The following is a 15,341-nucleotide window of genomic DNA, read 5'->3' on the forward strand; positions in this document are numbered from 1 at the left end:
ACCGTCCACTCTCTGATTCAACATGTAGCCTGTTGCAACATATTCAACAACATATTCGCTGTCTGCGGTCGTGAGGTGTATTACACACTTGAGCCTGTCAATTTTAGCTATACTTCCAGTAGTAACGTCATCTCGCTACGTGTACTTTTAATGTTGTTACACTGTTTGTTTGTTTTTTTTACTAAATGTTCTATACTAATACTTGATATAAAAAAGGGTCTACACTTAAATAGATGTTAGGCCTATAACAAAACTATAGTGATTTTGACTGCATATACCGGTATGTCACACAAGTTTAACTCGACCACTTTTTAAATATGATGCTTTAATAACTCAATGTTATTATTGATATTCCCACTTTGTGCCTCTTTGTACAATATTGTTACTGGTGACTTAAGTCAAGTCAATTGTATTTTGTATAAAATACTCAATAAAATGCTTTTAATAAAATCATTGTTTGTCAGTCAATCTAAGATGTAGCGAAGAAATAGATGAAATGTGTTTGCCCTCCTCTTACATTTCTCAAGTTAAAAGTCTTCCATTTATTTAATTTAAACTTTTCATTTGACTGTTTGACTCAACATTGCTGCACAGAGATAGAACCGTCACTCCTGCACTATGTGTGTTTATTTATGTTACAGCAACACACCTAACATCTCTGGTTATACTTTGTGAGAGTTGAGCTTGTGGGGGCGATCTGGTATTCACACAACGACAAAGCAGTCACCCCGACAGTGTTTGTGGTAAACAGGTCAGTTCATCAGAGCAACGCATCCAGGTATTCTGCCCTCCCGTCATGTCCCCGCCCCTTTTTGGGTGGTAGAAGTGTTGTTATGTTAGCATCAGAGGTACATTTCTACAGTGTGTAGCCTAATGTTAGCATCAGAGGTACATTTCTCAAGTGTCATGCTGGAGGCTATGTGTCAATTATTTTCGGGTCTTTGACTTCAACAACTTGATAGCCTTTATAGTCTGCATATAAACATGCAGTACTATCTTTTAGTTCACTCATATCTGACATACGAGCAAGTGAAGTGTGCCTTATGTCCTTTAGGTGCAGGTCCATTATAGTACTGTATCCTCAGGGACATTCAACAGGTTCACTTCAAACACAGACTCATTTGTCTCATCCTGTTGTTTTCATCCAGGGGACCTCCCCGTTGTCTCTCTTGAGCCATATTATGTGTATGTGTTGCTCTTGTTGACAAAAGAAGTAAATAAACTGTGAATCTACTGTGTGTAAATTTGTGTTTGGTCAATTATTTCTCTGTTGTTACATTGCTAATTGGCATTGTATTTGGTATTGTTGGAAACCTGTTTATTTACCTTTACAATGATGTAAAAATCAGGTGTAGTGCTGAGGCACAAATATGTACATTTCAAGCCTGCAAACTGCGACACTTTAAATGAATGTGCAATAACACTATGTGCAATATGACAACCCTAGTCGTCTATCTGTACAGTATAGTATAGTGGATAGTGTACATAGCCTTTATTTATGTAAACCAGCTCCTTCCCTTCTTGTGTTTTTTTTTTACGTTTTTTTTTTTCTTTCCTAACACCAGGGGAGCCACCCCTCCTAAATTTCGTTGTTTGGTACCTGTACTGTAGCAATGACAATAAAGACCATTCATTCATTCATTCATGTAAGTAAGTCAAATGTACTCATACAGCACCTTTCCCAGACCAAGGGTCACAAAGTGCTTTACATGACAAGGAAGAAACACAATAAAACATAATACAAGATCGAAAGCCACAGCAGGTTAAAACAGGCAAACAAGTGAAAATAAAAACAAGTAACAGACAACAGGTGTAACAGCATCAGCAGGACACAGAAAGACAGGCCCTTGGGGCTATCCAAAAGCCTGTCTATACAACACAGCTGTTTTTTAAAAGCCTCGACCGAGCCAGCTGATCTAAGATCCAAGGGCAGAGCATTCCAGCATTCCAAAGCCTGGGAGCCACGGTTTGGAATGCTCCATCACCCTTGTGTCCCTATCATGTCCAACTTGTAAGGATCCTGCATTTGTGGGATGAGCAGCGCAGATGATTATGTGGGTAGTGCCCAAGTAACATTTCCCCAAATTCTCTGCCATAATTTACTTGGGCGCTACGCCATATTGACTATTTTCACCCCCATAAAAATAGCATCTTTTAAATCATGTAGTCCTTGTGTTCACTTGGTATTCATATGACTCTACTCACATTAAAGTCAGATCTTGAACACATAAAAGCCAGTGCTTGAAGCCCTTTTGTGGACCAAAACAGTTGTTAACGTGTGTTAATATGCTCTAAATTGTGTATAAAGTAAATGTTCTAGAAACAGGATTAATGCACGTACTGTGATGGACAGTGATTGGCAGATGAAGTGACATGATGCGTATGAAGAGGTGTGTCAATGAAGTTCCCTCCAGACTCCCAGAGATGGAGAGTGTGTTCCAGTAAACAGTAGGCTATTCTTCAGTGTTTTATTTTCATATTCTATACTCACATTCACTCTCTCTCTCACTCACATTCACTCTCTCTCTCTCTCTCACTCACATTCTCTCTCTCTCTCTCTCTCTCTCTCTCACTCACATTCTCTCTCTCTCTCACTCACATTCTCTCTCTCTCTCACTCACATTCTCTCTCTCTCTCACTCACATTCTCTCTCTCTCTCTCTCTCACTCACATTCTCTCTCTCTCTCACTCACATTCTCTCTCTCACTCACATTCCCTCTCTCTCTCTCTCACTCACATTCTCTCTCTCTCTCTCTCTCTCACTCTCTCTCTCTCTCACTCACATTCACTCTCTCTCTCTCTCTCATTCTCTCTCTCTCTCTCTGTCTCTCACTCACATTCTCTCTCTCTCACTCACATTCTCTCTCTCTCTCTCTCTCTCTCACTCACATTCTCTCTCTCTCTCACTCACATTCTCTCTCTCTCTCTCTCTCTCTCTCTCTCGCTCTCTCTCTCTCTCTCTCTCTCTCTCTCTCTCTCTCTCTCTCTCTCTCTCTCACTACTAAAAAGGGGCGGGGCATGACGCAAGTGCAAAATACCCGGATGCATTGCTCTCATCTCTCAATCTCTAACTGGCAATCGGAACTTTTCAAGTAAATTGACCCTCTAATAATGAATCAGTGGGCGAGGGCGACGACGACCCCTCGACAGGTTAACAACAGTCACAGAGGAGCTCCAACGGCTTCGATACATTGATTGATTAATACAATAATGAACAACAAAACATCAGAATAGAGAAGGAAAAAAAAATAGGATAAATATCATTCGAAAGAGACTTTGACCTCAACCAAGTTTGAACCGATTTGTAAAAATTCAACAGAATTTCTAATGAGGCAAGTGATTCAATGCCTAAATAAATGACGTCCGCAGACTGCCTGTAGGACCCAAACTCACATGTCAATACGTGCCAGTCGCACGTTGCCAGTCTCCTGTAGCCGTCTAGAGTGTTACTGTGTTACTGGACACGTTGTCTAGAGGTTGATCCACTTAGTCAAATCAGTTTGATTGATAATGAGTTCCCAGATCACTTGTGTTGGGTGGGTGAAGCGAGGAGTTTCTAAAGAAACGCCAGACAAAGTAAGTCTCTGGCCGAGCTAGCTAGCCGGCTAACGTTACTAATGATGATGATGATGATGATGTCAACAAGACCTTTATTTAGGTCCCGGAAACGCCAAACTAACATATTGTACCGCTCAGTTTGGTAAAGACACTTTAATGTTTCTATACTCGAACAAATGGTGGTTTACTGGCCAACAAAGATGATTTACTGTAGAGAAGAGTATCTGAGCAGCACACGGGGATGGGTGGTGACCATGCGTTTGTTAACATCCTAGTTGGTCAACTCCAGGATGACAGTTCACTCATGGTTGTTTTCATCTCAGGTGGAGTTGAGCAAAGAGGAACTGCAACGCATCATAGCCGAAGCTAAAGAACAGTTGGGGTATGTTGCGATTTCCTCCCTTAAAGCTCAAAACTAGTAAGGACAGCATGCTGACAACATGCTATTTTAATGTAGGCTATCTGATCTATATCTATGTCACTAGCAATAGATACATTCTTTGTCACGAGTGTTTCAGATAACTGAAGCACTGTGAAGTGAAGACTGTATTTGCTGTCGGTTGGTTAAACACATTTATTGTCAAATAGAAGTGTGTGATACAACCTTGAGTCTGTTAGCAAGGGTGGGGGTGGGGGATGTATTCCTCTATTCAATCAATCCAGGAAATAAGGTCATAGTCAATATGGAACAGTGAGAATAGCTCACCATTTCAAATGAAGACTCCATTGTTGTGACTGTGAGTGCTCAAGATGTCACCACACGTGATAAAGAAGGAGGAGAAAAACATGTTTCCATTGCTCAGTGAGCGCAGAGGAGGAGAGGAGGAGGAGGAGGATGAGGATGACGAGGGCATGGCCAGCGGGCAGGAGCTGAGTGACGAGGTGGAGGCTGTGGGAGGACGGGAGCAGGAGCAGGACGAGAATGAAGCAGGAAGGGAGGAGGAGGACGACGAGCTGGCCGAGTACGGCCTGGACCGATACGACGAGGAGGACGCAGGTGAGGTCATCATCACTACCCCGGGGCTCCAGGTGTACCATCTGTCTCACCCAGTCACCAATGGGAATTACATTATTGGACGTTTAAGCAATATCACACTTGAGGTCATGCTGTTATACTGAATATAAGCAGGGCTGTGATTGGGTCGTAGGTACGAACAGCACGACCTCGAGTGTGATATTGCTTTTATACAACAGTTCTACAGCGCAATGTATTAGTTAACAGTAATAAGTAACAACAACAGATTATGATTTGTTTGTTTATTTAATCATTTATTTTGGCTCCGTCAAGAAAAAATAGTTCCGCAACTGGACTGTTGCCTAGTAACCTGAACACAAACATCTGCAGGCTAGCTACTTTGTATTAACGGTCATTTCGGAGTGATGCATGTAGTTAAAAGTCCCAGTGCTGTTATACTGTACGGTATATCAGCACTCATGGAATGCCTCTTGTCCAATCAAATTACTTGGTCGGAACTAACTGTTGTATACAAATGATATATTGGAGACATGGAATCATAACATTTCTATAAATCTGACCTCTTTGGTGCATCCCAATACTACCCCACTACCGCTGTTCACTAACCACTACCACACTATGACTGTTCTGTGCTTTAATGTCCATCTGTTTGAATGAATGGACTTTATTGTCATTGCTACAGTACAGGTACCAAACAACGAAATTCAAGCTAAAATAACAAATATATGGACCTAACTGTATATGTATGGATGCCATTTATTTGACACTTTTATCCAGAGCAACTTCTAGTTCAGTGAATGCATCATTTTAAAAAGATATAGATTAGCAAATAAGAGTGTGAGGTTGCTAAAGACACATGTGATTCTATCTGGTTCGTTCTGTTGCAGTGACGTCCAACCTCGGCGACAGTCTGGCCGGCCTCACGGTGTTCAGCTCCCCAGATGACGACCCGTACATCACCATCAAAGACATGGTGAGTCTGGAGCTCTGTGGGTTTGGCACTAAGGGCCTGATTCACTTTGCACCCGTGTTAAACCCTGAAGAAAATAGAACTGAACATGGAACTGTCTTCATTTGTGTTTTATTTAAATTCATATTAAAAACATGAGAGTGCCGGCCCGCTCCAATGCCACCCACACCACCAGCCCAGGGCCTGAGCCCACCCACATATTTAGCAGATATTTCGATATTGCCTTGTGAGCTTAGGAGCAGCATCTCCTCCAGCTAAACTCTGCTCTCTACTCTGCTCTCTACTCTGCTCTCTACTCTGCTCTCTACTCTGCTCTCTACTCTGCTCTCTACTCTGCTCTCTACTCTGCTCTCTACCCTGCTCTCTTCCTCTTGTTTGCAACACGACTGGACACCAGACTTGTTACTGAGCAACACACCTGAGAACTAAACGTGTTATTGAGCCACACAGTTGAACACAGTTGAACACGAGACTTAATTGAGTCTAGACTGTCTAGGAATACCTTATTAATCTTTATTTCACTGTAGAAATCGGGTCGATGTGCCGTTCTCGTCACCACTTCCTTGTTATTACGCTGTCGTCCACACGCCGACTGTGTCTCTGTTTGTCTCCAGGACCAGTACGAGAGAGAGGATTTCCAAATCAAGCCCAACGATAACCTCATCGTCACAGGCCGGGCCGAGAAGGACTGCTGCAACCTGGAGATCCACGGTGAGTTTCAGACTCGCAAACTTCCATTTTCAGCTCAGACTTTCAGTTGTTCTTCTTGTGTCCTGTGAGACCACAACAACATTCAGAGTACATGGTTGTGTTAAAAAAAATAAAATAATGGGTTGCAGGGTTCGACATTAATTAGTGTGCAGGAAGAACAACGGACGGCGCAGGCGCCAGACCAGACTAGATGATCATGGAGTGAAGATATTATTAAAGCGTACGCGCTGATTATTCAATAATATCTTCACTCCACGATCATCTAGTCTGGTCTGGCGCCTGCGTCGTCCGTTGTTCTTCCTGCAACACCGACACACAGATCCAGGATCCAGCAACGTCGTCGCTGTCGTGCAAACAAACCCGGAAAGTGTTTACTTGCCCCGGGCAATCGGGCGACCGTTAATGTGGTTGTATTCACTGATGGGTTTCTCTTTTCTACCCCGGCACAGTGTACAACTCTGAAGAGGAAGCTCTCTACGTTCATCATGACATTCTTCTACCAGCCTACCCACTGTGTGTGGAGTGGCTGAACTTCGATCCCAGTCCAGGAGAAGGACAATGTACGTTTCTTGATTTCTGTATTTAACTGCGTTGTATCTTAATATTGTGGACAGGGTGCAGCTGCAAAAGAGTTGTTGGTTTCAGTGTGTTTCTCCCCTGGAGAAATTAAAGTGAACTCAGCGTTCCCACGGGTCCTTGAAATCCTTGAAAATTTGAGAAAACCGAAATCAAGGTCTTAAAAGTTTTTGAAAATAGACATGGGTCATTGAAAGTGCTTGAATTCCCCTCTCTCGCTCTCTCCCTCTCCCTCTCCCTCTCTCTCTCTCTCTCTCTCTCTCTCTCTCTCTCTCTCTCTCTCTCTCTCTCTCCCCCAAAAAAATATTCAAAAAATGTTTTTCTTAGCTCATCAACTAGTTCTGTCTCAAACTATGCCGTGTTGAGTCCTTGTATTTGAGGGAATTGATTCTTGAAAGTCCTTGAAAGGTGCTTGAATTTGATGTTTCCGAATGTGTGGGAACCCTGTGAACTGAAATCTTCCTGTCCAGGTAACTTTGCTGCCGTGGGGAACATGACGCCGCAGATCGACGTGTGGGACCTGGACGTGGTGGACTGCCTAGAACCGGCCTTCTCCCTCGGCAGCAAGAAGGCCTCCAAGAAGAAGAAGAAGAGCAAAAAGGTCAGGGGTCACTGTCGCTGTTCTGGTTAACTGCCCAGAGTTCATGTACCCCCCGTGGTATTAAAATACTCACTTTAACACGGCTTATTGTATAGTCAGGGTCATCATGTCTTTAAAACAGCTTGTTGTATAGTCAGGGTTAAAACAGCTTATTGTATAGTCAGGGTTAAAACAGCTTATTGTATAGTCAGGGTTAAAACAGCTTATTGTATAGTCAGGGTTAAAACAGCTTATTGTATAGTCAGGGTTAAAACAGCTTATTGTATAGTCAGGGTTAAAATAGCATATTGTATAGTCAGGGTTAAAACAGCTTATTGTATAGTCAGGGTCATCGTGTCGCACCAAGGCTAAACATCAAATGTTTTCAAACAAACAGACTGAGTGTGAGTTGTTGTGTAAAACAGACAGACTGAGTGTGAGTTGTTGTGTAAAACAGACAGACTGAGTGTGAGTTGTTGTGTTGGCAGGCGGCGGCGGCGGCGGAGGTGGTGGAGGGCCACACTGACGCCGTGCTGGACCTGTCCTGGAACAGGCTGGTCAGGTAGGTCTGACCTCACATGTCTAGTCTGGGGGGGGGAGGAGGGGAGGAGAGGAGAGGAGGGGAGGAGAGGAGGGGAGGAGAGGAGGGGAGGAGAGGAGAGGAGAGGAGAGGAGCGGAGAGGAGAGGAGGAGAGGAGAGGAGAGGAGGGGAGGGGAGGTCACCGCCATGTCCAGTCCAGTCCAAGTATAATGTAATGAGGTTTATATAATCTTGAAAATCTTGAAAATGATTTTCGGGACTCCAACATTTCAGTTAATTTCATCCCTGGCATTACAATACATACAAGACACAAAACCACAGCATAGGGGAAAGTAGTGTGGTGGGTAGGGATGGGACGATTATCGTGTTTATCGTTAATCGCGATAAAAACACCCGCGATAAGAGAATTTTAATTAGTTGAATAATCGTCATAATCGTTTTTTTTTTTTTTTTTTTTTTTTTTTTTAAATGACTGGACTTTTTAAATAGGCACTACATTTTATAAACACTGCTTTGTCTGTCTGTTTTTATTGTATGTATTAATGTATGTGACATGTGTGTTTTTTTGGGGGGGGGTTAATATTTCAGTGTTTCACAGAGACATGTACACAACAGGACATAACAACAACAACTAGTATCCGTGGGGGAGGTTATTGTCCCATTAATAGTAGAAAACTAGTTTTGCACTTTGTTATGCAGTACATTGTCCATAAACAGAAAATGTTTAAAAACAAAACAAAAACAAAAAAACAGGGGGGGGGGGGAGGCCATGTCACATATCAGAAATAAACAGAAAAGAAAATGACACAACACATGCCATAATATATGGGGGGATCACCCCCATCGGAGACAGCATCCATGTCTTACAGTCCTAAACACAGCGGCAGCACAACACCAGCACAGTAAATAATATTGTGACCCATACATTGTAGATCTGTTACACATTAGTCTTGTGTACTTTCTTGAGTGTAATCCACCAAACCTTTCATTACAATGGCAGCCAGGCTGGTACCAATATAATCTAAGAACGGAGACCAAATCTTATAGAATGTCTTTATCTTACACTTAGACCTATATGTCAGATATTCCATAGGAATCATATCAAAAATTACCTTGTGCCATCCAGCTATTGTAGGTGGTTTGCAGTCTATCCATTTCAGCAATATATTTTTCCTTGCACAAAAAGTGAGGATACACAGAAGTCTTTTGGAATGCATACTTTTAAGTTGTTTGTCTGGGAACCCAAACAATAGACACATGGGGTCCTTATCCAATGTAACATCTAGAATTAGATGAATTTTATCCACTATACCTTTCCAGTAATCATCTATATATCTACAAGTCCAAACACAATGAACAAAGCTCCCAACCTCGGTAATACACTTTGTACACATTTCCGATTTGTTATGATCCATTTTATGTCTAAGTTGGGGAGTAATCTGCAAACGTTGTAGTAGTCTAAATTGCGTTTCCTTCGTCCTATTACAGATTGAGATGTCGTTTGCCGATTGCCATATTAGTGACCAAGTTGCTTCATCAGTATTAATGTTCAGGTCATTATTCCAGTCTTTGGGTGTAAATGCAGGTTTGCCTTTATCATATTTCGAAAGTGCTCTATACCCAAGCCCCAGAATGCCTCTCGTCTTTCCAGCAGAGACTATCTCCTCCAGCGGAGAGGGTTGGTGACAGAGGCCAGTGTCTTTTTGGCTATTTAAAAAACTTCGTATCTGAAGGTATCTGAAAAACTCATTTCGTGGTAGGTCATGTTTCTTACATAATTGTTCAAATGAAAGTAGTATTTCCGTATCATATAAATGTCCGATAGTAACCATCCCTTTGCTGTCCCACCGCTTGAAACCCCTATCCGTGGCACCAGGGGAGAAGTCTATGTTGCCCCAAACTGGCGAGAGGGAGGATGTCATAATCGTATGTTATAAATAAATAGTAATATAATTGAGATTTCTCACATTTGCACTTTAACCTATCTTGAAGCTTTCAAGTCTCTAAGCCACAAGGCTAGCACTCAGTTTGATGACAGAAAAGTGTCAGTGTTCAAGTTTTGTTTGACAGTATTTTTTTCCTTTATTTATGCAGTGATACCTTATCATTACCTTATTTAAGATTTTATTAAAGATTTTTATTTTTGTCAAGATGTTTTTAAAATGATGTTAATGTTATTAACATGATTCAATAAAAATACAACAAAATCTAAGTTAAAGTGATTACAGTGTGTTTTATTGGCATTTTTTTTTTTTTTTTTTTAATTCTCGCGATAATATCGTGGATCGCGATTATTTTGCCCACGATAATCGTGACATGACCTTTTCTAATCGTCCCACCCCTAGTGGTGGGTTTGATTCCCTGGTCTGGGTTTGTGTGTGACACCTCTCTGCCTCCCAGGAACATCCTGGCCAGCGGCTCAGCAGACGACACGGTGATCCTGTGGGACCTGGCGCAGTGCAAGCCTGCCACCACCCTACGCAGACACACAGATAAGGTATCCAGTTGTCGTACAACGCTCCACTTCATCACGCTCGTTCTTATTCTTCACACACTCTTATATCAAAGGGAAGAACATCATTTTCAAACATTAAAACCTGGTTCAATCACTTCCAGGTGCAGACCTTACAGTTCCACCCGTTTGAGGCTCAGACCCTGATCTCCGGATCTTACGACAAGTAGGTCCCATCTCACTATCGTTTCCCTCCAGGCTCTGAAATCATACCAAGCACACTTTTTTGTTCTTCCACTGATCTCAGCGGTCCATTGTGTCACCATGGTGATGATGTCTTTACCTGCTTCTAGGTCGGCCATCCTGTACGACTGCCGCAGCCCAGACAGCAGTCACCGCACCTGGAGGTTTAGTGGGCAGGTGGAGAGGGTCACCTGGAACCACTTCTCACCCTGCAACTTCCTGGTAACTTGTCCTCTCAACCTAACTTGTCCTCTCAACCACCCTTCTGCCTAGCGTCCTCATTGGCTAACACTGCTATCACATGGTCACTTTGTATGTTGTCCTCTTTCTGTTGCTCTCTAAGTATACTCCTCAATTCTACGTCTGTATGTCCCATCCTCCATAGCTCCTGTTTTCACCCCATTCCAGGGGGGGTGTTCCAAGAACGTCGCTAAAGGACAATCCAGGCTTATTTTGATCAATCCCGCAAGATTTATTTAGATTTATTTATTTAAGTCTTGTGAGACTCATCAAAATAAGCCTGGATTTTCCTTTAGTGACGTTGATGGAATACCCCCCTGATAATGACTCATTCCAGTGACCCTGGGTGTGGTTGTGTCGTTGCAGGCGAGTACCGAGGACGGGTTTGTTTACTGTCTGGACGCGCGCTCGGACAAGCCCGTGTTCTCTCTCAGGGCCCACGACGGAGAGGTGTCAGGTGGGTGTGACCTAGACAGGGCCTGGTTCCCTGTCAGTCCTTTGCCCCTTCTTTGCTCATACGTTTGAACATTCACACACCTGAATCAGTGGTGTAGTCTAGTTTTCTAGTGATTTTTCCCTCCCAGCCTCATATTGGTTCATTTCGGAACGCCATAAAAATAAATCTGCGCTCCCTGTCTAACGTTATATATATATATATCTAAATTACATGTTATAAGGCTGATCTGTGCATGATAGTGCTGCATCATGTCGCATCTCCCCCCCGTTGATGGTATATGACGCTATAGTCAGTCCCAATGGTCCAAAAGTCAAGTGCCTCGTAACACAGACGGTGAATTTTATGAATGAAAGTGAAAGTTCTGTCACAAAACGCCGTTACGTATCCTCACACATTGTTAAGTGGGTATATGGAAATCCTTGGCCTTTCCTAGTGGGTATACGGCGTAGTCCTGCGTATCACGTAGACTACACTACTGACCTGACAGGACCAGACTGAGAGCAGGCTCTCCAATTGGCCAATCACCAATAAGCCGAGCCAACCCCTATTCATCACATTTACATTTTAACCATTTGGCAGAGACGCTTTTATCTCAAGCGATTTACAATCAGAGATGACAGGGACAGTCTCCCTGGAGTAACTTAGGGCTGAGTGTCTTGCCGAAGGGCACACTAGCGGTGGTGTTCCCCAGGTGGGATTTGAACCATCATCATGACCTTCTGATCACCACTCCAACTCACTGTCCACTAGACCACCACTACCCGTTTGTCCTACTCACTATCTACTACTCACCAGAGTTTGGAGGTCAGGGGGTCAGGGGGTCAGGGGTCAACACCCCCAGAGTCACCGTGTGTCTGTCCCTACAGGCCTGGACCTCAGCAGCCAGATCAAGGGCTGCCTGGTCACCACGTCAGCTGACAAACACGTGAAGGTTTGGGACATCCTGGGGAACAAGCCCAACCTGATCCACTCCCGGGACATGAAGATGGTATGATGTTGTTGCCTTTTTAGCCATGTGACTTTCAAATAGTGTATATGTGTGGTGGCCTGGGAAAACCCTTCACATGGTGGCATTTTGACATTTTCATTTTTTAATATTTCCATAAATTAGAAGTTCTCAGCTATTCATAACTGGTTGAATGACTGAGATAGCGCTTTATTTTAAAAAGTTATGAGCATTTTAATGTATCATGTCAAAAAAAGTGAAAGATGAGAAATGCTGCCCCCATGCTGCCCCCGACTCCTTTCTCCTCCGTGTCGGGGGAGGAGCCTATGCAGATCGGCCGGTCTCGTTTGTCTGCTTGTGATGCAGACAAACTACCCACCACAAAAACATAAAAATAAGTACTTTCTCTTTTGTTTTCTTAAAATGTTTATTCACCATAATGTAGTATGGAGTTCAAAGTACTAGAATACCACATAATATCAAAATCGCCAAAATCGCGATTTCCATCTATTTTTGCTCTTTGCCACAAACGAACGCCAGCGACATCCGACGGGTTTTCCCAGGCCACCACACATATGTTCAGAATCAGAATCGCTTTATTCCATCTTTACAACTGTACAAGTACACACTTCTTTTGCTTTGGTTTTTCAACATTGACATTGCAGCATTCAGATATGAAAAACACAATAATAATAATGAGTAAGTAAAAAAAGTAACCCTACATTGATAAAGTAATAAAGTGAATGGACTTTTACAGTGGCTTCAATAGTGCAAAATGCTGTGCAGAGTACGATATGAAATGCAATATAATACAATACAGTAGTAATTATCTGATTGTGTGCTGTTAATGACACAGATTGGATGCATGTTTAGATTCATTGCTCTGCTCTCTTTGGCCTTGTACCATCATCCCCTGCTTTCAGTTGTGTTATTTAATCCCCTCTCCCCTACAAATATTCCCCAGGTCGTTACTACAATGAGAATATATTCTCAGTCAATTTGCATGGTCAAATATCAAATATAATAATAAAACTAAAGAAAATATACAAATCAGTAAGTGAAGTTGTGTTTGTGTGGATAGGGGGTGCTGTTCTGTGGATCCTGCTGTCCTGACATGCCCTTCGTCTACGCCTTTGGAGGACAGAAGGATGGCTTGCGGGTTTGGGACATTAGTGATGTCGCTGCAGGTACAGTATAAACGTCTTCATTTACTATTCTGGGAATGATGATTGACAAGCCTATGCCAGGCAAACCCATCATGTATTTTGTCCCAATTTATTTTTATTTTGTATACAAATGACTCCATCGCATGGTTAGCTCATCAACATCTTATGCTGTTAAACTGGGATTTTACTCCCCAGAATATGATTGTATATTTAATCAGGCCACCGTTCCAAAACACCGCGAGGGTTCTCCCCAGGACCACAAATTGTCTACCAAAATTAAAAAACAGAATTTTTTTCTTGTGTCTGTTTAGTCAGTAATAGTCTTGTTTTGCTAAAAAAAGAATATGTTTGACGAATTTTACTATATTAAGTATTGTTGTTTATTAAGAATGCATCATCATTAGTGTCTGTCAAGAAGTCATTCCATAATAATGTAAATGTTTTCTACTTACAAAGGGAGGTTGCATTGTTGCATTGTCCTTCATTTAAGTATCTCGTTCCTAAACACTTCCGTCCAAACGCTTGGAAGATCTGGTGGACCAACCAATCAAACTTGGCCTTTGTTTACAATACAAGGACCGGGATAAAACAACACCACAACCCCTTCCCCAGTATTAGGGTTAGGGCGCACCACACAATACTGATTCGCAACCACGCTTCGTAGCCATGTGATTCGCTGAAATCAAATAATACTTTGCTCTGTAAATTCACCCAGTTAGGCCAGGTTTGAGCTGTTGTTAATCCAAGTTTATTCACTGTGCGCAACAGCTTGGGGACGAGGTTATATTTACAATATCCTGACTGTAATATTAGCTCATTTTGTCAGCACATTTTCCGTTGTTCACTGTATCGAGCAGTAATGCAACAGTAGTGCAACTTTTAAGAAAAACAAACAAAAAAAGAGATCAAAATTGCCTGGCAGATGGTCATGGTCGACTGCTCCTATTGAGGTTGAAGCTTATTCCATTTGTGGAGTCACACAAGGAAATTCACTGTAGGAGTAAAAAGCATCTCTCCCCCTGTATTGAATGCATTGATTGTGTTTTTCAATTTGTTTACTAGCTGCCATCGATTATTTCAATGGTGTTTGGTGGTACATTATGGTCTTGGGACTTTTTGTCCTGTCACAAAATTCTTGAAAAGTATGAAGAAGTTGCTGATGAAAACATAAAGGGCCGGTTTCACAGACAAGGCTTAAGCCTAGTCCTGGACTAAATCACACTTTCAATGTAAAATCTCCATTGAAGATGCTTTTTAGTCCAGGATTAGGCTTAAGCCTTGTCTGTGAAACTGGCCCATAGTGTTGTTGTTGGTGTGTGTTTACTATTTGGTTGACTTTACGTTCTGTGTGTTCGTTGTGTACAGTGGCTGAGGTGTTCGGCGGTCGAGAGCGGCTGGTGACCAACACCGTACCTGAGGCGGCTGGCGGCACGTCAACAGCAGACATGGAGCTTTCTGAGTGACCCACTCTGGACCAACAGCCAATGGACACGCAGAAGAAAGAAAGCCGTCTTGGACACTAGTGTGGCTGTATCCCAGAGGACACCCTGTTCCTTATGTTGTGCACATATGGGAAGTTGGGTTTAATTTAAGACTCGCAGAGAGATCGGCATGGCAACAGGGCCTGGTGGGCCGGCCTCTAAGAAAACATTTGCAGAGCCGTGGGAAGCACTCTCTCTCTTCTAACTTCTCCCCATAAAGGTCAAAGGTCACAAATTAAGCACCATATTAATAAAAGATTTGTGTGCCTAAAGGGTTTCCTGGTAAGTGAGCTTGTACATTTAAATGAGCCTAGTTTATTGAGTTGGACACACTAGGACTAGGATCTAATGTGTCAATGTTCTCCAGCAATTCACCTTCTTTTCTCCTGACCTGAGAGCTTTACAAGTTGTATTTCTTTTCCAGAATAAACATTCTTAAGCCGA

General features: G+C 42.5%; 1 protein-coding gene across 1 annotated transcript; it reads left to right on the top strand.

Moving 5' to 3' along the window:
• Positions 1-3,421: 3,421 nt before the first annotated feature.
• Positions 3,422-15,341, top strand: pwp1 (PWP1 homolog, endonuclein). Its single transcript, XM_080537902.1, has 15 exons — positions 3,422-3,576; positions 3,882-3,940; positions 4,362-4,555; positions 5,422-5,507; positions 6,119-6,215; positions 6,665-6,775; positions 7,262-7,392; positions 7,860-7,933; positions 10,313-10,409; positions 10,529-10,590; positions 10,718-10,829; positions 11,214-11,304; positions 12,171-12,292; positions 13,332-13,437; positions 14,782-15,341. Exons 1-15 carry the CDS (start codon positions 3,511-3,513, stop codon positions 14,877-14,879), a joined length of 1,506 nt encoding a protein of 501 aa, XP_080394028.1. The 5' UTR covers positions 3,422-3,510; the 3' UTR covers positions 14,880-15,341.

This window comes from Nansenia antarctica, assembly GCF_963989245.1.
Source record: "Nansenia antarctica genome assembly, chromosome: 8".
NCBI lineage: Eukaryota > Metazoa > Chordata > Actinopteri > Argentiniformes > Microstomatidae > Nansenia > Nansenia antarctica.

What these genes read in the sequence shown, in the direction of transcription:
- pwp1 (XM_080537902.1), top strand. Translation starts at nt 3,511, where the DNA reads ATGAGTTCCCAGATCACTTGTGTTGGGTGGGTGAAGCGAGGAGTTTCT. An exon ending in CTAAAGAAACGCCAGACAAA is followed by an intron (nt 3,577 to 3,881) that starts GTAAGTCTCTGG and finishes TTTTCATCTCAG; the next exon opens with GTGGAGTTGAGCAAAGAGGA. An exon ending in CATTAGTGATGTCGCTGCAG is followed by an intron (nt 13,438 to 14,781) that starts GTACAGTATAAA and finishes CGTTGTGTACAG; the next exon opens with TGGCTGAGGTGTTCGGCGGT.